This window comes from Carcharodon carcharias, chromosome 10, assembly GCF_017639515.1.
Source record: "Carcharodon carcharias isolate sCarCar2 chromosome 10, sCarCar2.pri, whole genome shotgun sequence".
Taxonomy (NCBI): domain Eukaryota; kingdom Metazoa; phylum Chordata; class Chondrichthyes; order Lamniformes; family Lamnidae; genus Carcharodon; species Carcharodon carcharias.
The window spans coordinates 40499098-40524661 of NC_054476.1; the positions used below are offsets into that span (position 1 = coordinate 40499098).

General features: G+C 40.5%; 1 protein-coding gene across 1 annotated transcript in view; it reads right to left on the reverse strand.

Moving 5' to 3' along the window:
• The window catches only part of LOC121282818 (uncharacterized protein DDB_G0290685-like), a 98272-nt gene that overhangs the window by 46624 nt on the left and 26084 nt on the right, over nt 1–25564 (reverse strand). Inside the window, exons 5-9 of the mRNA XM_041196633.1 lie at nt 25292–25384; nt 17097–17177; nt 11789–11878; nt 6457–6546; nt 2916–3005 (exon numbers count right to left, since the gene is read on the reverse strand). Coding sequence (XP_041052567.1) covers nt 2916–3005; nt 6457–6546; nt 11789–11878; nt 17097–17177; nt 25292–25384 — 444 coding nt within the window. The remainder of the gene's footprint in view (nt 1–2915; nt 3006–6456; nt 6547–11788; nt 11879–17096; nt 17178–25291; nt 25385–25564) is intronic.

The following is a 25564-nucleotide window of genomic DNA, read 5'->3' on the forward strand; positions in this document are numbered from 1 at the left end:
CCACTGACTGACAGACCAGGTTTCTGAATAATGGAGCTAATACGTACATGAATATGAGAAGACACTTTGTGCTTTTGATGCTTTAGTGAAAAACAATTCATATTTTCTCCATTTCAAAGAGTACATAAGCCATTTCATTACAAATATTGCCTCCACCATCCATTGCAATCCCTCAGTATATGTACTTTCTCAGTACTTCCACTAGCATGTCTTATTTCTGCTGACTTCTCTACATCCCTTCTTTATTATGTGTTCTCTGTCCTTAACATAACATCAAGCAAAAAATGATATCTCAACTGGATTATTTTCAATCCTTTCTGAGAAAGGAACCTCCACCCAATTAGACAAGCTGAATTTTTGCTCCTCGAGTCCAGTATTGATAATGTGACAGAATGAAAACAGCAAAGTGAATGCTAACATTGTCTAAACAGACAAGTCCTGATCTGTTCCAAAGGACAGGGAATCTCCATTTGCACTAATGGGGCAGGCCTTCAGTTGCTGCAATTCTGCATGAGTGATATCCACCTAGAGCTTGGCCAAGAACATTCCAGTGGCACCTGATCACTCAGAGCATGATAGAGGGAGCCAAGAAAGGGTCCAAACAACAAGATTGTTCTGTTCACCTTTGCTTCTCATTTTGTTTAGTGTGTCAATCTTAAAAAAAACTGTTGGCCTACATCATCACTGAGCTAGGCCTACATCATCAATGAGATTTTGCTAACTGGAACATTCTCCTACATTCCACATCATCAATAAATTGTATTTCTTCTTATTTGGTTAAATACTGCTTCCTCAAGGGAATCTTCCAAATACACAACCATTGGGATCTAGATAAGGAGGGGCAGCAGGTGGAGGGGCACACCAAAACATTCAACTTCCTCTCTAAGACTTACAAAATCCGGACTGGGAAATATGTGTCAATCCTTCATGGGCACTGGCTTGAAAACCAGAAACTGCCTCCCGATCAGCTCTGTGGATGTACCTAAACCACACGGATTGCAGCAATTCCAGAACCAGCATTAGCATCATACCAAGGACAATTAATGATGCTAATAAATGTACGATCTGTCAAAATTACCCACATCCCATCGGCAAATAGATGAAAGCTTTGCGCAACTTACCATTTTCCTCGTTGTTCACACCGTCGGTTCCCTGCTTACAGTTTTCTGGATTGTTATTATGAACGCCTTCCGTTTTAGTTTTTGGTTCACTTTTATCATTTGAACAGTTTCCATGCGAATCTACATGAACAAAAATATACATGCCATTGTAAACTCATTGCATACAGGAGCTGAAACTACACTGATAATGCATTTGAATAATCATAAAAGAATACCTATGTATTTAGTTAAGCTTAATGTGTCTTCATCTCAGGACAGATATTATTATTTCTCAGCTAAGTGCTGCATGAGGGGTCTTCAGAATAATGCAAAATTTCATCTCACAGTGAATAATATTTCCTTGTAGGCTTCCCTCCCTATCCTGAATATACATCAATCAATTAGCATCAAATATTATTGGTAAAATTGTACAACGTAGTTTCACATGCGGCACAGGAACATACTAGCGACCTATCTTTTTGGGTTCAAATCATTGTACAAAGAATGTACTTCAATGTAACGATACATCAATGAAGTTCTACGCTGAAAATTGGATCTATTTCTGAATTCTCTATTTTGATCATTTTATCAAATATTATGACCAGTGTGTGAATTCATCATTCCATCCAAAATGAGTTAGGTTTCAGACAAGATATCTGCTCAGGTCCTTGACTGGAACATCAACATATTTCCCACTGACTGACAGACCAGGTTTCTGAATAATGGAGTTAATACTTCGATGAATATGATAAGGCACTTTGTGCTTTTGATGCTTTAGTGAAAAACAATTCATATTTTCTCCATTTCAAAGAGTACATAAGCCATTTCATTACAACTATTGCCTCCACAATCCATTGCAATCCCTTAGTATATTTCCTTTCTCAGCACTTCCACTAGCATGTGTTATTTCTACTGACTTCTCTCCATCCCTTCTTTATTATGTGTTCTCTGTCCTTAACATAACATCAAGCTAAAGAAAGATATTTCAGCTGGAGTCTTTTCAATCCTTTGCTGAGAAAGGAACCTCCACCCAATTAGACAAGCTGAATTTTTGCTCCTCAAGTCCAGTATTGATGATGTGACAGAAACAAAAGAGCAAAGTGAATGCTAAATTTGTCTAAATAGACAAGTCCTCATCGGTTCCAAAGGACAGGGAAACTCCATTTGCACTAATGGGTCAGGACTCCAGTTGCTGCAATTCTGCATGAGCGATATCGACCTAGAGCTTGGCCAAGAACATTCCAGTGGCACCTGATCACTCAGAGCATGATATTGGGAGCATAGAAACGGTCCAACAACAAGATTGTTTTGTTCACCTTGGCTTCTCATTTTGTTTAATGTGTCAATCTTAAAAAGAAACTGTTGGCCTACATCATCACTGAGCTAGGCCTACATCATCAATGAGATTTTGCTAACTGGAACATTCTCCTACATTCCATATCATCAATAAGTTGTATTTCTTTTTATTTGGTTAAATACTGCTTCCTCAGGGGAATCTTCCAAATACACAACCATTGGGATCTAGATAAGGAGGGGCAGCAGGTAGAGGGGCACACCAAAACATTCAACTTCCTCTCTGAGACTTACAAAATCCGGACTTGGAAATATGTGTCAATCCTTCATGGGCACTGGCTTGAAAACCAGAAACTGCCTCCCGATCAGCTCTGTGGATGTACCTAAACCACACGGATTGCAGCAATTCCAGAACCAGCATTAGCATCATACCAAGGACAATTAATGATGCTAATAAATGTACGATCTGTCAAAATTACCCACATTCCTTTGGCAAATATATGAAAGCTTCGCGCAACTTACTATTTTCTTCATTGTTTACACCGTCGGTTCCCTGTTCTTCCATTTTATTGTTAGGATCACTTTTAGCATTTGTAGAGTTTCCCTGCGAATCTACATGAACAAAAATATACATGCCATTGTAAACTCATTGCATAGAGGCGCTGAAACTACACTGGTAATGCAGTTCAATAATCATAAAAGAATACCTATGTATTTAGTTAAGCTTAATGTGCCTTCACCTCAGGACAAATATTATTATTTCTCAGCTAAGTGCTGCATGAGGGGCCTTCAGAATAATGCAAAATTTCATCTCACAGTGAATAGTAGATCCTTGTAGGCTTCCCTCCCTTTCCTGAATATACATCAATCAATTAGCTTCAAATATTATTGGTAAAATTTTACAACGTAGATTCACATGCTAGCAACATATCTTTTTGGGTTCAAATCATTGTACCAAGAACGTACTTCAGTGTAACGAAACATCAATGAAGTTCTACGCTGAAAAATGGATCTATTTCTGAATTCTCTATTTTGATCATTTTATCAAATATTATGACCAGTGTGTGAATTCATCATTCCATCCAAAATGAGTTAGTTTTCAGACAAGATATCTGCTCAAGTCCTGAACTGGAACATCAACACATTTCCCACTGACTTACAGACCAGGTTTCTGAATAATGGAGCTAATACATCCATGAATATGAGAAGGCACTTTGTGCTTTTGATGCTTTAGTGGAAAACAGTTCATATTTTCTCCATTTCAAAGAGCACATAAGCCATTTCATTACAGCTATTGCCTCCACCATCCATTGCAATCCCTTAGTATATATACTTTTTCAGTACTTCCACTAGCATGCCTTATTTCTGCTGACTTCTCTACATCCCTTCTTCATTATGTGTTCTCTGTCCTTAACATAACATCAAGCAAAAATTTATATCTCAACTGGATTATTTTCAATCCTTTCTGAGAAAGGAACCTCCACCCAATTAGACCAGCTGAATTTTTGCTCCTCAAGTCCAGTATTGATAATGTGACAGAAAGAAAACAGCAAAGTGAATGCTAACTTTGTCTAAATAGACAAGTCATGATCTGTTCCAAAGGACAGGGAATCTCCATTTGCACTAATGGGGCAGGCCTTCAGTTGCTGCAATTCTGCATGAGTGATATCCACCTAGAGCTTGGCCAAGAACATTCCAGTGGCACCTGATCACTCAGAGCATGATAGAGGGAGCCAAGAAAGGGTCCAAACAACAAGATTGTTCTGTTCACCTTTGCTTCTCATTTTGTTTAGTGTGTCAATCTTAAAAAAAACTGTTGGCCTACATCACCACTGAGCAAGGCCTACATCATCAATGAGATTTTGCTAACTGGAACATTCTCCTACATTCCACATCATCAATAAATTGTATTTCTTTTTATTTGGTAAAATACTGCTTCCTCAAGGGAATCTTCCAAATACACAACCATTGGGATCTAGATAAGGAGGGGCAGCAGGTGGAGGGGCACACCAAAACATTCAACTTCCTCTCTAAGACTTACAAAATCCGGACTGGGAAATATGTGTCAATCCTTCATGGGCACTGGCTTGAAAACCAGAAACTGCCTCCCGATCAGCTCTGCGGATGTACCTAAACCACACGGATTGCAGCAATTCCAGAACCAGCATTAGCATCATACCAAGGACAATTAATGATGCTAATAAATGTACGATCTGTCAAAATTACCCACATCCCATCGGCAAATAGATGAAAGCTTTGCGCAACTTACCATTTTCCTCGTTGTTCACACCGTCGGTTCCCTGTTTACAGTTTTCTGGATTGATATTATGAACGCCTTCCGTTTTAGTTTTTGGTTCACTTTTATCATTTGAACAGTTTCCATGCGAATCTACATGAACAAAAATATACATGCCATTGTAAACTCATTGCATACAGGAGCTGAAACTACACTGATAATGCATTTGAATAATCATAAAAGAATACCTATGTATTTAGTTAAGCTTAATGTGTCTTCATCTCAGGACAGATATTATTATTTCTCAGCTAAGTGCTGCATGAGGGGTCTTCAGAATAATGCAAAATTTCATCTCACAGTGAATAATATTTCCTTGTAGGCTTCCCTCCCTATCCTGAATATACATCAATCAATTAGCATCAAATATTATTGGTAAAATTGTACAACGTAGTTTCACATGCGGCACAGGAACATACTAGCGACCTATCTTTTTGGGTTCAAATCATTGTACAAAGAATGTACTTCAATGTAACGATACATCAATGAAGTTCTACGCTGAAAATTGGATCTATTTCTGAATTCTCTATTTTGATCATTTTATCAAATATTATGACCAGTGTGTGAATTCATCATTCCATCCAAAATGAGTTAGGTTTCAGACAAGATATCTGCTCAGGTCCTTGACTGGAACATCAACATATTTCCCACTGACTGACAGACCAGGTTTCTGAATAATGGAGTTAATACTTCGATGAATATGATAAGGCACTTTGTGCTTTTGATGCTTTAGTGAAAAACAATTCATATTTTCTCCATTTCAAAGAGTACATAAGCCATTTCATTACAACTATTGCCTCCACCATCCATTGCAATCCCTTAGTATATTTCCTTTCTCAGCACTTCCACTAGCATGTGTTATTTCTACTGACTTCTCTCCATCCCTTCTTTATTATGTGTTCTCTGTCCTTAACATAACATCAAGCTAAAGAAAGATATTTCAGCTGGAGTTTTTTCAATCCTTTGCTGAGAAAGGAACCTCCACCCAATTAGACAAGCTGAATTTTTGCTCCTCAAGTCCAGTATTGATGATGTGACAGAAGCAAAAGAGCAAAGTGAATGCTAAATTTGTCTAAATAGACAAGTCCTCATCGGTTCCAAAGGACAGGGAAACTCCATTTGCACTAATGGGTCAGGACTCCAGTTGCTGCAATTCTGCATGAGTGATATCCACCTAGAGCTTGGCCAAGAACATTCCAGTGGCACCTGATCACTCAGAGCATGATATTGGGAGCATAGAAACGGTCCAACAACAAGATTGTTTTGTTCACCTTTGCTTCTCATTTTGTTTAATGTGTGAATCTTAAAAAGAAACTGTTGGCCTACATCATCACTGAACTAGGCCTACATCATCAATGAGATTTTGCTAACTGGAACATTCTCCTACATTCCATATCATCAATAAGTTGTATTTCTTTTTATTTGGTTAAATACTGCTTCCTCAGGGGAATCTTCCAAATACACAACCATTGGGATCTAGATAAGGAGGGGCAGCAGGTAGAGGGGCACACCAAAACATTCAACTTCCTCTCTGAGACTTACAAAATCCGGACTTGGAAATATGTGTCAATCCTTCATGGGCACTGGCTTGAAAACCAGAAACTGCCTCCCGATCAGCTCTGTGGATGTACCTAAACCACACGGATTGCAGCAATTCCAGAACCAGCATTAGCATCATACCAAGGACAATTAATGATGCTAATAAATGTACGATCTGTCAAAATTACCCGCATTCCTTCGGCAAATATATGAAAGCTTCGCGCAACTTACTATTTTCTTCATTGTTTACACCGTCGGTTCCCTGTTCTTCCATTTTATTGTTAGGATCACTTTTAGCATTTGTAGAGTTTCCCTGCGAATCTACATGAACAAAAATATACATGCCATTGTAAACTCATTGCATAGAGGCGCTGAAACTACACTGGTAATGCAGTTCAATAATCATAAAAGAATACCTATGTATTTAGTTAAGCTTAATGTGCCTTCACCTCAGGACAGATATTATTATTTCTCAGCTAAGTGCTGCATGAGGGGAATCAGAATAATGCAAAATTTCATCTCACAGTGAATAGTAGTTCCTTGTAGGCTTCCCTCCCTTTCCTGAATATACATCAATCAATTAGCTTCAAATATTATTAGTAAAATTTTACAACGTAGATTCACATGCTAGCAACATATCTTTTTGGGTTCAAATCATTGTACCAAGAACGTACTTCAATGTAACGATACATCAATGAAGTTCTACGCTGAAAAATGGATCTATTTCTGAATTCTCTATTTTGATCATTTTATCAAATATTATGACCAGTGTGTGAATTCATCATTCCATCCAAAATGAGTTAGTTTTCAGACAAGATATCTGCTCAAGTCCTGGACAGGAACATCAACACATTTCCCACTGACTGACAGACCAGGTTTCTGAATAATGGAGCTAATACATCCATGAATATGAGAAGACACTTTGTGCTTTTGATGCTTTAGTGAAAAACAATTCATATTTTCTCCATTTCAAAGAGTACATAAGCCATTTCATTACAAATATTGCCTCCACCATCCATTGCAATCCCTCAGTATATGTACTTTCTCAGTACTTCCACTAGCATGTCCTATTTCTGCTGACTTCTCTACATCCCTTCTTTATTATGTGTTCTCTGTCCTTAACATAACATCAAGCAAAAAATGATATCTCAACTGGATTATTTTCAATCCTTTCTGAGAAAGGAACCTCCACCCAATTAGACAAGCTGAATTTTTGCTCCTCGAGTCCAGTATTGATAATGTGACAGAAGGAAAACAGCAAAGTGAATGCTAACATTGTCTAAACAGACAAGTCCTGATCTGTTCCAAAGGACAGGGAATCTCCATTTGCACTAATGGGGCAGGCCTTCAGTTGCTGCAATTCTGCATGAGTGATATCCACCTAGAGCTTGGCCAAGAACCTTCCAGTGGCACCTGATCACTCAGAGCATGATAGAGGGAGCCAAGAAAGGGTCCAAACAACAAGATTGTTCTGTTCATCTTTGCTTCTCATTTTGTTTAGTGTGTCAATCTTAAAAAAAACTGTTGGCCTAAATCATCACTGAGCTAGGCCTACATCATCAATGAGATTTTGCTAACTGGAACATTCTCCTACATTCCACATCATCAATAAATTGTATTTCTTCTTATTTGGTTAAATACTGCTTCCTCAAGGGAATCTTCCAAATACACAACCATTGGGATCTAGATAAGGAGGGGCAGCAGGTGGAGGGGCACACCAAAACATTCAACTTCCTCTCTAAGACTTACAAAATCCGGACTGGGAAATATGTGTCAATCCTTCATGGGCACTGGCTTGAAAACCAGAAACTGCCTCCCGATCAGCTCTGTGGATGTACCTAAACCACACGGATTGCAGCAATTCCAGAACCAGCATTAGCATCATACCAAGGACAATTAATGATGCTAATAAATGTACGATCTGTCAAAATTACCCACATCCCATCGGCAAATAGATGAAAGCTTTGCGCAACTTACCATTTTCCTCGTTGTTCCCACCGTCGGTTCCCTGTTTACAGTTTTCTGGATTGATATTATGAACGCCTTCCGTTTCAGTTTTTGGTTCACTTTTATCATTTGAACAGTTTCCATGCGAATCTACATGAACAAAAATATACATGCCATTGTAAACTCATTGCATACAGGAGCTGAAACTACACTGATAATGCATTTGAATAATCATAAAAGAATACCTATGTATTTAGTTAAGCTTAATGTGTCTTCATCTCAGGACAGATATTATTATTTCTCAGCTAAGTGCTGCATGAGGGGTCTTCAGAATAATGCAAAATTTCATCTCACAGTGAATAATATTTCCTTGTAGGCTTCCCTCCCTATCCTGAATATACATCAATCAATTAGCATCAAATATTATTGGTAAAATTGTACAACGTAGTTTCACCTGCGGCACAGGAACATACTAGCGACCTATCTTTTTGGGTTCAAATCATTGTACAAAGAATGTACTTCAATGTAACGATACATCAATGAAGTTCTACGCTGAAAATTGGATCTATTTCTGAATTCTCTATTTTGATCATTTTATCAAATATTATGACCAGTGTGTGAATTCATCATTCCATCCAAAATGCGTTAGGTTTCAGACAAGATATCTGCTCAGGTCCTTGACTGGAACATCAACATATTTCCCACTGACTGACAGACCAGGTTTCTGAATAATGGAGTTAATACTTCGATGAATATGATAAGGCACTTTGTGCTTTTGATGCTTTAGTGAAAAACAATTCATATTTTCTCCATTTCAAAGAGTACATAAGCCATTTCATTACAACTATTGCCTCCACAATCCATTGCAATCCCTTAGTATATTTCCTTTCTCAGCACTTCCACTAGCATGTGTTATTTCTACTGACTTCTCTCCATCCCTTCTTTATTATCTGTTCTCTGTCCTTAACATAACATCAAGCAAAAAATGATATCTCAACTGGATTATTTTCAATCCTTTCTGAGAAAGGAACCTCCACCCAATTAGACAAGCTGAATTTTTGCTCCTCGAGTCCAGTATTGATAATGTGACAGAAGGAAAACAGCAAAGTGAATGCTAACATTGTCTAAACAGACAAGTCCTGATCTGTTCCAAAGGACAGGGAATCTCCATTTGCACTAATGGGGCAGGCCTTCAGTTGCTGCAATTCTGCATGAGTGATATCCACCTAGAGCTTGGCCAAGAACATTCCAGTGGCACCTGATCACTCAGAGCATGATAGAGGGAGCCAAGAAAGGGTCCAAACAACAAGATTGTTCTGTTCACCTTTGCTTCTCATTTTGTTTAGTGTGTCAATCTTAAAAAAAACTGTTGGCCTACATCATCACTGAGCTAGGCCTACATCATCAATGAGATTTTGCTAACTGGAACATTCTCCTACATTCCACATCATCAATAAATTGTATTTCTTCTTATTTGGTTAAATACTGCTTCCTCAAGGGAATCTTCCAAATACACAACCATTGGGATCTAGATAAGGAGGGGCAGCAGGTGGAGGGGCACACCAAAACATTCAACTTCCTCTCTAAGACTTACAAAATCCGGACTGGGAAATATGTGTCAATCCTTCATGGGCACTGGCTTGAAAACCAGAAACTGCCTCCCGATCAGCTCTGTGGATGTACCTAAACCACACGGATTGCAGCAATTCCAGAACCAGCATTAGCATCATACCAAGGACAATTAATGATGCTAATAAATGTACGATCTGTCAAAATTACCCACATCCCATCGGCAAATAGATGAAAGCTTTGCGCAACTTACCATTTTCCTCGTTGTTCACACCGTCGGTTCCCTGTTTACAGTTTTCTGGATTGATATTATGAACGCCTTCCGTTTCAGTTTTTGGTTCACTTTTATCATTTGAACAGTTTCCATGCGAATCTACATGAACAAAAATATACATGCCATTGTAAACTCATTGCATACAGGAGCTGAAACTACACTGATAATGCATTTGAATAATCATAAAAGAATACCTATGTATTTAGTTAAGCTTAATGTGTCTTCATCTCAGGACAGATATTATTATTTCTCAGCTAAGTGCTGCATGAGGGGTCTTCAGAATAATGCAAAATTTCATCTCACAGTGAATAATATTTCCTTGTAGGCTTCCCTCCCTATCCTGAATATACATCAATCAATTAGCATCAAATATTATTGGTAAAATTGTACAACGTAGTTTCACATGCGGCACAGGAACATACTAGCGACCTATCTTTTTGGGTTCAAATCATTGTACAAAGAATGTACTTCAATGTAACGATACATCAATGAAGTTCTACGCTGAAAATTGGATCTATTTCTGAATTCTCTATTTTGATCATTTTATCAAATATTATGACCAGTGTGTGAATTCATCATTCCATCCAAAATGAGTTAGGTTTCAGACAAGATATCTGCTCAGGTCCTTGACTGGAACATCAACATATTTCCCACTGACTGACAGACCAGGTTTCTGAATAATGGAGTTAATACTTCGATGAATATGATAAGGCACTTTGTGCTTTTGATGCTTTAGTGAAAAACAATTCATATTTTCTCCATTTCAAAGAGTACATAAGCCATTTCATTACAACTATTGCCTCCACAATCCATTGCAATCCCTTAGTATATTTCCTTTCTCAGCACTTCCACTAGCATGTGTTATTTCTACTGACTTCTCTCCATCCCTTCTTTATTATCTGTTCTCTGTCCTTAACATAACATCAAGCTAAAGAAAGATATTTCAGCTGGAGTCTTTTCAATCCTTTGCTGAGAAAGGAACCTCCACCCAATTAGACAAGCGGAATTTTTGCTCCTCAAGTCCAGTATTGATGATGTGACAGAAACAAAAGAGCAAAGTGAATGCTAAATTTGTCTAAATAGACAAGTCCTCATCGGTTCCAAAGGACAGGGAAACTCCATTTGCACTAATGGGTCAGGACTCCAGTTGCTGCAATTCTGCATGAGTGATATCCACCTAGAGCTTGGCCAAGAACATTCCAGTGGCACCTGATCACTCAGAGCATGATATTGGGAGCATAGAAACGGTCCAACAACAAGATTGTTTTGTTCACCTTTGCTTCTCATTTTGTTTAATGTGTGAATCTTGAAAAGAAACTGTTGGCCTACATCATCACTGAGCTAGGCCTACATCATCAATGAGATTTTGCTAACTGGAACATTCTCCTACATTCCATATCATCAATAAGTTGTATTTCTTTTTATTTGGTTAAATACTGCTTCCTCAGGGGAATCTTCCAAATACACAACCATTGGGATCTAGATAAGGAGGGGCAGCAGGTAGAGGGGCACACCAAAACATTCAACTTCCTCTCTGAGACTTACAAAATCCGGACTTGGAAATATGTGTCAATCCTTCATGGGCACTGGCTTGAAAACCAGAAACTGCCTCCCGATCAGCTCTGTGGATGTACCTAAACCACACGGATTGCAGCAATTCCAGAACCAGCATTAGCATCATACCAAGGACAATTAATGATGCTAATAAATGTACGATCTGTCAAAATTACCCACATTCCTTTGGCAAATATATGAAAGCTTTGCGCAACTTACTATTTTCTTCATTGTTTACACCGTCGGTTCCCTGTTCTTCCATTTTATTGTTAGGATCACTTTTAGCATTTGTAGAGTTTCCCTGCGAATCTACATGAACAAAAATATACATGCCATTGTAAACTCATTGCATAGAGGCGCTGAAACTACACTGGTAATGCAGTTCAATAATCATAAAAGAATACCTATGTATTTAGTTAAGCTTAATGTGCCTTCACCTCAGGACAAATATTATTATTTCTCAGCTAAGTGCTGCATGAGGGGCCTTCAGAATAATGCAAAATTTCATCTCACAGTGAATAGTAGTTCCTTGTAGGCTTCCCTTCCTTTCCTGAATATACATCAATCAATTAGCTTCAAATATTATTGGCAAAATTGTACAAAGTAGATTCACATGCTAGCAACATATCTTTTTGGGTTCAAATCATTGTACCAAGAACGTACTTCAATGTAACGATACATCAATGAAGTTCTACGCTGAAAAATGGATCTATTTCTGAATTCTCTATTTTGATCATTTTATCAAATATTATGACCAGTGTGTGAATTCATCATTCCATCCAAAATGAGTTAGTTTTCAGACAAGATATCTGCTCAAGTCCTGGACTGGAACATCAACACATTTCCCACTGACTGACAGACCAGGTTTCTGAATAATGGAGCTAATACATCCATGAATATGAGAAGACACTTTGTGCTTTTGATGCTTTAGTGAAAGACAATTCATATTTTCTCCATTTCAAAGAGTACATAAGCCATTTCATTACAAATATTGCCTCCAGCATCCATTGCAATCCCTCAGTATATGTACTTTCTCAGTACTTCCACTAGCATGTCTTATTTCTGCTGACTTCTCTACATCCCTTCTTTATTATGTGTTCTCTGTCCTTAACATAACATCAAGCAAAAAATGATATCTCAACTGGATTATTTTCAATCCTTTCTGAGAAAGGAACCTCCACCCAATTAGACAAGCTGAATTTTTGCTCCTCGAGTCCAGTATTGATAATGTGACAGAAGGAAAACAGCAAAGTGAATGCTAACAGTCTAAACAGACAAGTCCTGATCTGTTCCAATGGACAGGGAATCTCCATTTGCACTAATGGGGCAGGCCTTCAGTTGCTGCAATTCTGCATGAGTGATATCCACCTAGAGCTTGGCCAAGAACATTCCAGTGGCACCTGATCACTCAGAGCATGATAGAGGGAGCCAAGAAAGGGTCCAAACAACAAGATTGTTCTGTTCACCTTTGCTTCTCATTTTGTTTAGTGTGTCAATCTTAAAAAAAACTGTTGGCCTACATCATCACTGAGCTAGGCCTACATCATCAAAGAGATTTTGTTAACTGGAACATTCTCCTACATTCCATATCATCAATAAACTGTATTTGTTTTTATTTGGTTAAATACTGCTTCCTCAGGTAAATCTTCCAAATACAGAACCATTGGGATCTAGATAAGGAGGGGCAGCAGGTAGAGGGGCACACCAAAACATTCAACTTCCTCTCTAAGACTTACAAAATCCGGACTGGGAAATATGTGTCAATCCTTCATGGGCACTGGGTTGAAAACCCGAAACTGCCTCCCGATCAGCTCTGTGGATGTACCTAAACCACACGGATTGCAGCAATTCCAGAACCAGCATTAGCATCATACCAAGGACAATTAATGATGCTAATAAATGTACGATCTGTCAAAATTACCCACATTCCTTTGGCAAATATATGAAAGCTTTGTGCAACTTACTATTTTCTTCATTGTTTACACCGTCGGTTCCCTGTTCTTCCATTTTATTGTTAGGATCACTTTTAGCATTTGTAGAGTTTCCCTGCGGATCTACATGAACAAAAATATACATGCCATTGTAAACTCATTGCATACAGGCGCTGAAACTACACTGGTAATGCAGTTCAATAATCATAAAAGAATACCTATGTATTTAGTTAAGCTTAATGTGCCTTCACCTCAGGACAGATATTATTATTTCTCAGCTAAGTGCTGCATGAGGGGCCTTCAGAATAATGCAAAATTTCATCTCACAGTGAATAATAGTTCCTTGTAGGCTTCCCTCCCTTTCCTGAATATACATCAATCAATTAGCTTCAAATATTATTGGTAAAATTGTACAATGTAGATTCACATGCTAGCAACATATCTTTTTGGGTTCAAATCATTGTACCAAGAACGTACTTCGTTCACAAGAAAGTGAATGCTAACTTTGTCTAAATAGACAAGTCCTGATCGGTTCCAAAGGACAGGGAATCTCCATTTGCACTAATGGGGCAGGCCTTCAGTTGCTGCAATTCTGCATGAGTGATATCCACCAGGAACTCAGCCAAGAACCTTTCAGTGGCACCAGAATCACTCAGAATATGGTAGAGGGAGCCAAGAAAGGGTCCAAACAACAAGATTGTTCTTTTCACCATTGCTTCTCAATTTGTTTAGTGTGTCAATCTTAAAAAAAACTGTTGGCCTATATCATCACTGAGCTAGGCCAACATCATCAATGTGCTTTTGTTAACGGGAACATTCTCCTACATTCCACATCATCAATAAATTGTATTTCTTTTTATTTGGTTAAATACTGCTTCCTCAAGGGAATCTTCCAAATAGACAACCATTGGGATCTAGATAAAGAATGACAGCAGGTAGAGGGGCCCAACAACACTTGCAACTTCTTCTCCAGGACTTACAAAATCCGGACTTGGAAATATGTGTCAATCCTTCATGGGCACTGGGTTGAAAACCAGAAACTGCCTCCCGATCAGCTCTGTGGATGTACCTAAACCTCACAGATTGCTCAATTCCAGAACCAGCATTAACAACATACCAAGGACAACTAATGATGCTAATAAATGTACGATCTGTCAAAATTATCCACATCCCTTTGGCAAATAAATGAAAGCTTTGCGCAAGTTACTATTTTCTTCATTGCTCCCACCGTCGGTTCCCTGTTCACGGTTTGCTGGATTGTCATTATAAACCTCTACCATTTTAGTCGTAGGTTCACTTTGATCATTTGAAGAGATTCCCGGCAAACCTACATGAACAAAAATGTACTTGCCATTGTAAACTCATTGCATAAAGGATCTGAAACTACGCTGATAATGCATTTGAATAATCATAAAAGAATACCTGTGCATTTAGTTAAGCTTAATGTGCCTCTATCTCAGGACAGATATTATTATTTCTCAGCTAAGTGCTGCATGAGGGGTCTTCAGAATAATGCAAAATTTCATCTCACAGTGAATAATAGTTCCTTGTAGGCTTCCCTCCCTTTGCTGAATATACATCAAACAATTAGCTTCAAATATTATTGGTAAAATTGTACAACGTAGTTTCACATGCGGCACAGGAACCTACTAGCAACATATCTTTTTCGGTTCAAATCATTGTACAAAGAATGTACTTCAATGTAATGATACATCAATGAAGTTCTAGGCTGAAAAATGGATCTATTTCTGAATTCTCTATTTTGATCATTTTATCAAATATTATGACCAGTGTGTGAATTCATCATTCCATCCAAAATGAGTTAGGTTTCAGACAAGATATCTGCTCAAGTCCTTGACTGGAACATCAACACATATCCCCCTGACTGACAGACCAGTTTTCTGAATAATGCAGCTAATACTTCCTGGAATATGAGAAGGCACTTTGTGCTTTTGATCCTTTAGTGAAAAACAATTCATATTTTCTCCATTTCAAAGAATACATAAGCCATTTCATTACAACTATTGCCTCCACCATCCATTGCAATCCCTTAGTATACTTCCTTTCTCAGTACTTCCACTAGCATGCCTTAATTCTGCTGACTTCACTACATCCCTTCTTTATTATGTGTTCTCTGTCATTAACATAACATCAAACAAAGGAATGATATTTCAGCTGGGGTAGTTTCAATCCTTTCTGAGAAAGGAGCCTCCACCCAATTAGACAAGCTGAATTTTTGCTCCTCAAGTCCAGTATTAATGATGTGACAGAAGGAAAACAGAGAAGTGAATGCTAACTTTGTCTAAATAGACAAGTCCTGATTGGTTCCAAAGGACAGAGAATCTCCATTTGCACTAATGGGGCAGGCCTTCAGTTGCTCCAACTCTGCATTAATGATATCCAACTAGAGCTTGGTCAAGAACCTTCCAGTGGCACCTGATCACTCAGAGCATGGTAGAGGGAGCCAAGGAAGGGTCCAAACAACAAGATTGTTCTGTTCACCTTTGCTTCTCATTTTGTTGAGTGTGTCAATCTTAAAAAAAACTGCTGGACTACATCATCACTGAGCTAGGCCTACATCATCAATGAGATTTTGCTAACTGGAACATTCTCCTACATTCCACATCATCAATAAATTGTATTTCTTTTTATTTGGTTAAATACTGCTTCCTCAAGGGAATCTTCCAAATACACAACCATTGGGATCTAGATAAGGAGGGGCAGCAGGTAGAGGGGCACACCAACACATGCAACTTCCTCTCCAAGACTTACAAAATCCGGACTTGGAAATATGTGTCAATCCTTCGTGGGCACTGGGGTGAAAACCAGGAACTGCTTCCCAATGAGCTCTGTGGATGTACCTAAACCACAGGGATTGCAGCAATTCCACCCCTCCTTACACCTACCTCCCCAGTTACCGTCTTCTTCCCCTCCTCCCCTGTATTCCCTCTACCCCCCCAATCTCTTTCCCAACACCTTCGTCCACCCCTTCAACCCCCATCCCCCTGACACCTTCTTTCCCCCCTCCCAACCTCACCACCCCGACACCTTTGTTCAACCCTCCCAACCTCCAACACCGTCGAACCCCAACATCCAAACCTCACCACACCCTGATACCACTCCTCTCTCAGTTGATCCTAGACCTTCATCTCCCACACCCATCTTTTGCCAACTGGAACACTCTCCTACGTTCCACAACATCAATAAATTATGTTTCTTTTTATTTGATCAAATACTGCTTCCTCAAGGGCAGTTTCCAAACACACAACCACTGACATTTAGAAGAACGAGGGCAGCAAGTGCATGGGAAAACCACCACAAGTAATTTCCTCTCCACGATGTACACAATCCTGACTTGGGAATTTGTGTCCATTCCTTCATTGTCACTGGGTTGAAAACCTGAAAATCCCTCCCTTAGAGCTCTGTGGCTGTAACTACACCACACTGATCACAGTGATTCCAGAATGATGATCACTCAAGGTCAATGAAAGGTGCCAATAAATGTGTCATGTGTCAACGTTCAGTGAGCAAATTAATGAAAACTTTGTGCAACTTATTTTTTTCTTCTTTGATCCCACCTTCAGTTCCTGGCTTACCTTTTTCTGTTTTGACATCTTGTGAACCTTCCATTTGATTCTTGGTATTGCTTTGATCATTTGAAGAGTTTTGCTGTGATTCTACATAAATTGAAAAATGCGCGTTAATGTAAACACATTGTATACAAGTGCAGGAACTATAATGATAAAGCATTTGGTTAGTGATAAATGAATACGTATGTATTTAGTTAAGCTCATTGCACCCACATCTAAGGACAAATATTATTATTTCTCAGGTAAGTGCTGCATCTTAAGAATAATGCAATATTGCATCTCAGTGAATAATAACTTCTTTTGCTGCCCTGAATATACATCAGTCAATTGATTTCAAATGTTATCAGCAGAATTGCACAATGTTGTTATACACAAGCTCAGGAATATACTGGCAAAGTATCTTCTTGGGGTCGAATGACAACCGTGTGAATCCATCAACTCATGAAATAGGCATAAGGTTTCAGTCAAAATATTTGCTCAAGCCTCGAACTGGAATGTCACCACATTTCTTTTTGACTGACAGAAAAGGTTATGCTCCACCCAACCAAACAAGCTGAGTTTTTGATCCTCAAGTCCAGTAGCGATGTTATAACAGAAGGAAAACAGGGAAGTAGATGCTAACTACCTAAAGAGACAAGTCCTGAGCTGCTTGAAATGCCACATTCTGTTTGTTTGCACACAGATGGGGCAGGCTACCAGGTGCTGCAATTCTGTATGAGTGATGTCCACAATGAGCTTGGCTGAGAACCTTTGAGTGGCCCCATGTCACTCAGAGCATGATAATGGGCCGAATTTTAGGATCCTTAGGCGGGCGCATGCCCAACCCGATCAGGTGTAAAATCGCACGAGAGGACATGAGACAAGTGTCCCGACATCATCATGCACTCGTGCAATATTTTGCTTGGCGGGCATGCGCAAAAGTTGGAAGCACACCCGCCAATAATTAAGAGAGCAATCAAGCCCATTAACAACGCAATTGTCTCTGATTTTTCATGGCCCGTCCAACCTTACAGCGGGCGGATGAGTGGATTGGCCAAGACTCATCCGAAGGCAGGATGATATCGCCATTATGAAATAAAATAAAAATAAATCTCTGTGGACAGTATTTTTATGTGGCATATTTTCAGGTGTTTGATTGTGATGCAGGGATTTTTGTTGCAGCTTTTTAAACCTTTATTTAATCATTTGAAGGTGTGCAGCTCCCTCAGGCAGCTGTCTGCCTTCAAGGAGCTCTCTCATCGTGCTCACCTACACCACGATGACACCATTGCCCGCACTCTCCCCGGCCACAGCCTGACAGCGCTGAGCTTTTCAGAGCACATTCCACGCTGTCTGGCCGGTAATTGGCCAGCCAGTGTGAAATCGCGGTTGGGAACCGCTCGTGGTCGGCGGTCCATTTCCCGGAAACTCCTGAGCCGGCCAATTGCACTTACCCACCAAAGGCAAAGTTCAGGCCATGGAATTGTGCTGAAGAGCCGTAAGGCCCACTTGAAACAGAGACACTTGAAAGGAAAGCATGAAAAATGCAAAAGGCTGCACTTAATTCCTTGCGTGTGTGAAGAAAATGGAAATTTCCCCCAACTCACCGCCCCTCCCCCACTACCCCCAACCATTACATCCCACTAGACACCCAATAACCATCTCCTGCTGATTTATATCCCAGGATGCATCAAAAACTTTCTGAGTTGAAAACAAAATGGACTTTGGATTCAAAACATGCCAATTAAATTCCCTTCTGAAAATACCCAGAAATGAGTTTAAAAACTGGCTCTGGCAAACAGAGTAACAGAAGCAACATCTAGAATCCAGATCTTGGTGTGCAGGGGACAATTTCAAAGTTTGCAGATGATACAAAGCTTGGGAGTGTTGTGAACTGCAAGGAGGATGGTGTGGGGGGCATAGACAAGTTGCTGGAGTGGGCAGATAGGTGGCAGATGAAGTTCAATGCAGAGAAGTGTGAGGTGATGTATTTTGGTCGGAAGAACATGGAAGGACAATATAAAATAAGGGGTGAAATTTTGAAGGGGGTGCAGGAGCAGGGTATATGTGCATAGGTCATTGAAGGTGTCAGGACAGGTGGAGAGAGCAGTTAATAAAGCATTTTGTATCCTGGTCTTTATTAATAGCAGCATAGAGTACAAGAGCAGCGAGGCTGTGCTGAATCTATATAAGACATTTGTTAGACATCTGCTAGAGTATTGTGTACAGTTCTGGGCATCACATTATAGGAAGGATGTGAATACTTTAGAGAGAGTGCAGAAGAGGTTTACAAGAATGGTTCCAGGGATGAGAAAGTTCAGTTATGAAGATAGATTGGAGAGGTTGGGACTGTTCTCCTTGAGGAGAAGAATGTTAAGAGGAGGTTTGTGAGAGATGTTCAAAATCATGAGGGAGCTGGACAGAGTAGACAGGGAGAAGCTGTTCCCACTTGTAAAAGGATCAAAAATGAGAGGGCACAGATTTAAGGAGATTTGCAAAAGTAGTAAATGTGACATGAGAAAAAGCTTTTTCAGACAACGAGTGGAATGCACTGCCTGGAAGTGTGATGGAAGCAGGTTCAAATGAGGCATTCAAGGGGGCATTAGATGATTATTTGAATGGAAACAATGTGCAGGAGGCTTACAGGGAAAAAGCAGGGCAATGGCACTAGGTCATAATCTCATGTGGAGAGCCGGTACTGACACGGTGGGCTGAATGGCCTCCTTCTATGCTGTCAAAATTCTGTGATTCTGTGAACACCAATCTAAGTATCCCCTGCAGGGACAAGCAGGTGACTGCTCTTTCTCTCCCTCTTGCTGGAGGATAGTGCGTTTTAGTTGAGGCAGACAGCAAGCAGGAAGAAAAAGGACAGCCTCCTCAGTCACCTCTGCAGAGGCAAGCAGGTCATCTCTCCCTCTGAGAATATGCCATCAACTGTCTGCATCAGACTGTGAAACTGCCAAAGTCAGCTCCCGCGTTCTGCCAAAATCACCTAAAGGCCACAATGTGCCACCATCAATGCCTCAATGACAACCAATGACTGGTTTGTATATTCTTTTTAATTTTGTCTGGACTCTTACCTTTCTTATTCCTGATGTGTGTGTCACATCTTTTATTATTTTTCGTCGGGTTTTTAGCAACTAATAAACTTACTCTTTCCTTGACTCAAGAAAATCTGGTTGGATTGGCTCCTTATAGAAAAGTAAATACATTTGGATTGGGAAGAGGTATCCAGAGGGAAAGAAATCTAAACAAACCTTTGTTATGACCAACCAAGGGGTTGAAAAAAAGGAGAGCCACTCATTTCCCCTCACCCGGTTCTAACAAAATTGGGGCTCGTAGCCGGGATTGTTCCCACAGACAAAATAAATGAATTCGAGCGGGGAAGGTAAATTTTTCTTTCAAAACCAATTTTAAAAACTGAAAATGGTTTTCTTGAGTCTGTACGACTAAAGTATAAAGTGTCCACATTTGATGCCTGGAGTTTTCTAGATGGAAGGGAAATTGCTTCTGAGAATTTAAAAGTTCTGTCCATCGAAGAGTTAAAAGGCACTTGGAATTAGACTTTCGCCCAAAGGCCAGAAACTCCAAAATTTTAAAAGGGGTGGCCAACTATCTACTATATTGAGGATGATGAAATGGATAAAGTAGTGGCAAAGAGATTCATATTGGAGCAACGGAAATTGGAACTGGAATTTCAGGAAAGGGATAAAGAGAGAGAAAGAGAGAGAGACAGGGAAGGGAGACGAAGAGAAGAGAGAATTTCAGGACAGAGAGAAGGAAAGGGATTTTAAATTAAAAGAGCTTGTGCTGAGAAGCAGGCATTCCGCTGTGTCCCTTGAAGACACCACTAGCTCAGATTTAAGGGCCTGAATTTTTAATTCGTCGGTCGCAAGCAATCGGCCAGTCTGGACAGGGATGAGAAATGGGCCTCCGGCCACGATCGGCTCCTGACCATGATTTTACACTGGCTGGCCAATTTTTTTTTATTCATTCACGGCATGTGGGCTTCACTGGCTGGGCCAGCATTTATTGCCCATCCCGAGTTGCTCTTGAGAAGGTGGTGGTGAGCTGCCTTCTTGAACCGCTGCAGTCGATGTGGTGCAGGTACACCCACAGTGCTGTTAGGAAAGGAGTTCCAGGATTTTGACCCAACCACAGTGAAGGAACAGCAATATGTTTCCAAGTCAGGATGGTGAGTGACTTGGAGGGGAACCTCCAGGTAGTAGTGTTCCCGTGTATCTGCTGCCCGTGTCCTTCTAGGTAGTAGTGGTTGTTGGTTTAGAAGGTGCTGTCAAAGGAGCCTTGATGAATCCCTACAGTGCATCTTGTAGATGGTACACACTGCTTCTACTGTGCGTCGCTGGTGGAGGGAGTAAATGTTTGTGGATGTGGTGTCAATCAAGTGGGTTACTTTGTCCTGGATGATGTCAAGCTTCTTGAGTGTTTTTGGAGCTGCACTCATTCAGACAAGTGGGGAGTATTCCATCACATTCCTGACTTGTGCCGTGTAGATGGTGAACAGGTATTGGGGAGGTAGTAGGTGAGATCCTTGTCGCACGATTCCTAGCCTCTGACCTGCTCTTGTAGTCACAATATTTATATGGCTAGTCCAGTTCAGTTGGTCAATGGTAATCCCCAGGATGAATGTAGTGGGGGACTCAGTGATGGTAATGCCATTAAACATCAAAAGGCGATGGATTGCCCAGGTCTTCCTGCAGTTGGACATGAACTGCTTCAGTATCTGAGGACTCGTGAATGGTGCTGAAAATTGTGCAATCATCAGTGAACATCCCCACTTCTGACCTTATGATGGAAGGGAGGTCATTGATGAAGCACCTGAAGATGATTGGGCCAAGAGCACTGCCCTGAGGAACTCCTGCAGTGATGTCCTGGAGCTGAGATGACTGACCTCCAACAACCACAACCATCTTCCTTTGTGCTAGGTATGACTCCAACCAGCGGAATATTTTCCCCCTGATTCCAGTTTTGCTAGGGCTCTTTACTGACACACTCAGTCAAATGCTGCCTTGATGTCAAGGGCAGTTACTCTAACCTCACTTGAACCAAGGCTGCAATGATGTCAGGAGCTGAGTGGCCGTGGCAGAACAGTGAGCAAGTTATTGCTAAGCAAATGCCGCAATATAGCACTGTGGATGACACTTTCCATTACTCTCCTGATAATCAAGGGTAGACTGATGGGGCGGTAATTGGCTGGGTTGGATTTGTCCTGCTTTTTGTGTACAGGGCATACCTGGGCAATTTTCCACATAGCCAGGTAGGTGCCAGTGTTGTGGCTGTGCTGGGAAAACTTGGTTAATGGGGGGCAGGTTCTGTACAATTGCCGGAATATCGTCAGGGCCCGTAGCCTTTGCAGTATCCAGTGTCTTCAACTAGTTCTTGATATCACATGGAGTGAATCGAATTGGTTGAAGACTAGCATTTGTGATGCTGGGGACCTCCCGGTGGAGGCCGAGATGGATTATCCACTCGGTATTTCCGGCTGAAGATTGTAGCAAATGCTTCAGCCTTATTTTTTGCACTGATGTGCTGAGCTCCTCCATCATTGAGGATGGGGACATTTGTGGAGCCTCCTCCTCCAGTGAGTTGTTTAATTGTCTACCACCATTCACAACTGGATGTGGTAGGACTGCAGAGCTTAGATCTGATCCATTGGTTGTGGGTTCGCTTAGCCCTGTCTAACGCTGTGCTACTTGGCACTAAAGTAGTCCCGTGTTATAGCTTCAACACATTGACACCTCATTTTCTGGTATGCCTGGTGCTGCTGCTGGCATGCCCTCCTGCACTCCTCATTGAACTGGGGTTGATCCCCTGGCTTAATGGTAATGGTACAGTGGGGGGATATGCTGGACCATGACGTTACAGATAGTGTTCGAGTACAATTCTGCTGCTGCCCGTCAGTACCTCATGGATGCCCATTTTTGAGTTGTTAGATCTGTTCCAAATCTATCCCATTTAGCACAGTGGTCGTACCACACAACACGATGGAGTGTATCCTCCATGTGATGGCAGGGCATTATCTCCACAATGACTTTGGTGGTTACAAATTGCATTCCCTACACCTGATTAACAGCTCAGATGAATTTGTAGCTCAAGGCATTTTATCGAATTTATTATCTTCACTATCCTTTGCCTTCTCGCCACTGAGAGGATCAGGGTTTTATTTTTGCGCTGCAAATCGTTATCATCTGTTCTTCTTATATCCTCAACTATCAACATTGGACTTAAATGAAACAGCTTCTTCTTTAATGTTGCTGAGGTTGAGGCTTTCTGAAATATTTCAGATAAATACTGAATTGTTTCTCATTCTTACTGATTTCTCTTTTCGCTCTGATTTTATTCCAGTCAAGTAGACTCGAACAGCACAGAAGAAAATTCCACAACTTGGTTATAAAATTAAATAATTATATAAAATACAGAAATGTGAAATTTGTGCAACTCCAATACAGGGCCATTAGTGTTTCCTTAAGCCCTTTGCGTTGCTCTTGCATTGTTGCCAGGATCTTCCATTCCCGTCAAAAGCCAGTGGAGCTTTGGCTGTCCCATCGCCTCCCCTGCAGTGGGTACCGCCACGGAGGGGCTGGAAAATCCCGGCCAATATTTCTCTGAGAAACATTTAGGCCATTGTGTCACAGACAGGTGGAAAACAGCATGCATGCTGACTCTCCACATTCTGTGCACAAAGCGTTTTGGAGTCAGGCCCCGTTTGGAAAGCAGTTTGGGTCTGGGCTCAGTACCTCACATTTCCCACTTGACACGGCTGCTGTACAAGGGGATGGAACATACTGTCTGCTGAGAGTATGAATTCTCCTTGTTTTCATTAACATTTTCTTTCTTTCGTTAACATCATGCAGCAGAATTACATTACGCAGAGCAGCAGCAGCTTCCGGTAAGAGGAAGGAGTCAAGTAAAGAAGAAACATAAACTGAACTAGGTTGAAGAAAGAGGACAGTTTGAGGTTGAGGGGAGTACTGATATGAACTGAGTGAGGAAAAGAGAAAACAAAGTAGATTGAAGGTGCTAACATGTATTGGTGTAGGCAATGACAGCATGAACTTGGGTAGACTGCTGAGCATGAGTCCTGGGATCCTGGGTAGGCAATGCTAGCTTGAAAGGGGGTAGATATTGGAGGGTTGGGTAGAGGAACTGGGAGGAGATGAATTATAGGGCAAACCAAGGAAAAGGGGAATAGGCGCTTCTGGCCTGGGAATGATGCAGAAACATTAAGGTGGCCTCCCAGCAGTTTCCTGTGGGTTGGGGGGCATGGGGCCTTTGTGTCTGGCCACTCCATGGCCCACAGAGTAGACCACCAGTGCCAATGGCAACCCTGCCACCGTGAAACTGCCACTGGGGAAGTTATCCCTGTCCAACCACCAGGGGGCCTTGCCCACCTGGCCATGATATTGAAATAAAAGTGGCTGTTTATCTGTGAGGGCATTTCAACATGGAGTCACCCTTCCTTTCCTCTTGCAGCCTCAGCAGTGGCTACCTCTAATGGTGATTGTGATTGAGGCAGCAACTCTGGGGCTGTAAAATAGCCTCTGCTGTCCTGCTATCCACCAACATGGGCTCGGGACACACATTTTGTGCTGATGTTGAGACCCACAGCGTGTCGTTAAAATCCTGGTATTATGTTACACCTTAACAGGAATATAAACACTTTAATAATCAAATGTAACAAGAGGCTGTGCCACAACCGTCTGTGATTTTTAAACAAGAAATGTCTGCCATGATCTTCTTCCATTTTTTAAAGTTGTTCATCAGGGTTTCATAGGTTTGTTGATTGTCGTGCATGGAACAGATACATAAGATTTGGTCCAAATCAGGGATTGATAAAATCCTTTTATTACTATAAGAACTGAAGTCAAAATTAAAATTCACACCAGCATAATGTATCAGAAGGCACAAAATAAGAGCCATCTGTTGCATTCTTAGAACAGTCAGTGGTAAGATTCCAATTCAGTGAGGTGGGAATTTCACTTTGCTCTTTTTCTCAAATATAACACTGACATTAAATATGTTTGGCAGCATGAACAATTGGATAACTTGAGTCTGTGCTAAATTTGGTTGCGCTTATGTCGTTGAACTTGGAGAATGGAAACTTCAAATCTAAAGCCTACTTTTACCAGAATGATATGCAGCTTGGGATCTAGATAGAAAAATGAAAAAAAACTGTCTGGTACAAATGGCTAATAGCTTACTTGTTCCAGTTTCTGGTATGTGTGGCACAGCTTTAGGGTCAGGTGACTTACTGTTCAGAAATGATTGCTTTTCTTCATCATCTTGATTATGACCTAGATGGAATGTAAATGTCAGGAGCATGAGAAATTAATCATTGCATAATATAATGAAAAGTTAAATGTTGAACCTAATAACTTTGTTGCAAATACCCAGTTCATAATTTATATGTTTTAGAGTATAACTTTTAGTTTTTCAATTAAATTTTTAATTGTAGAAATTGAGAGCATCTGAGT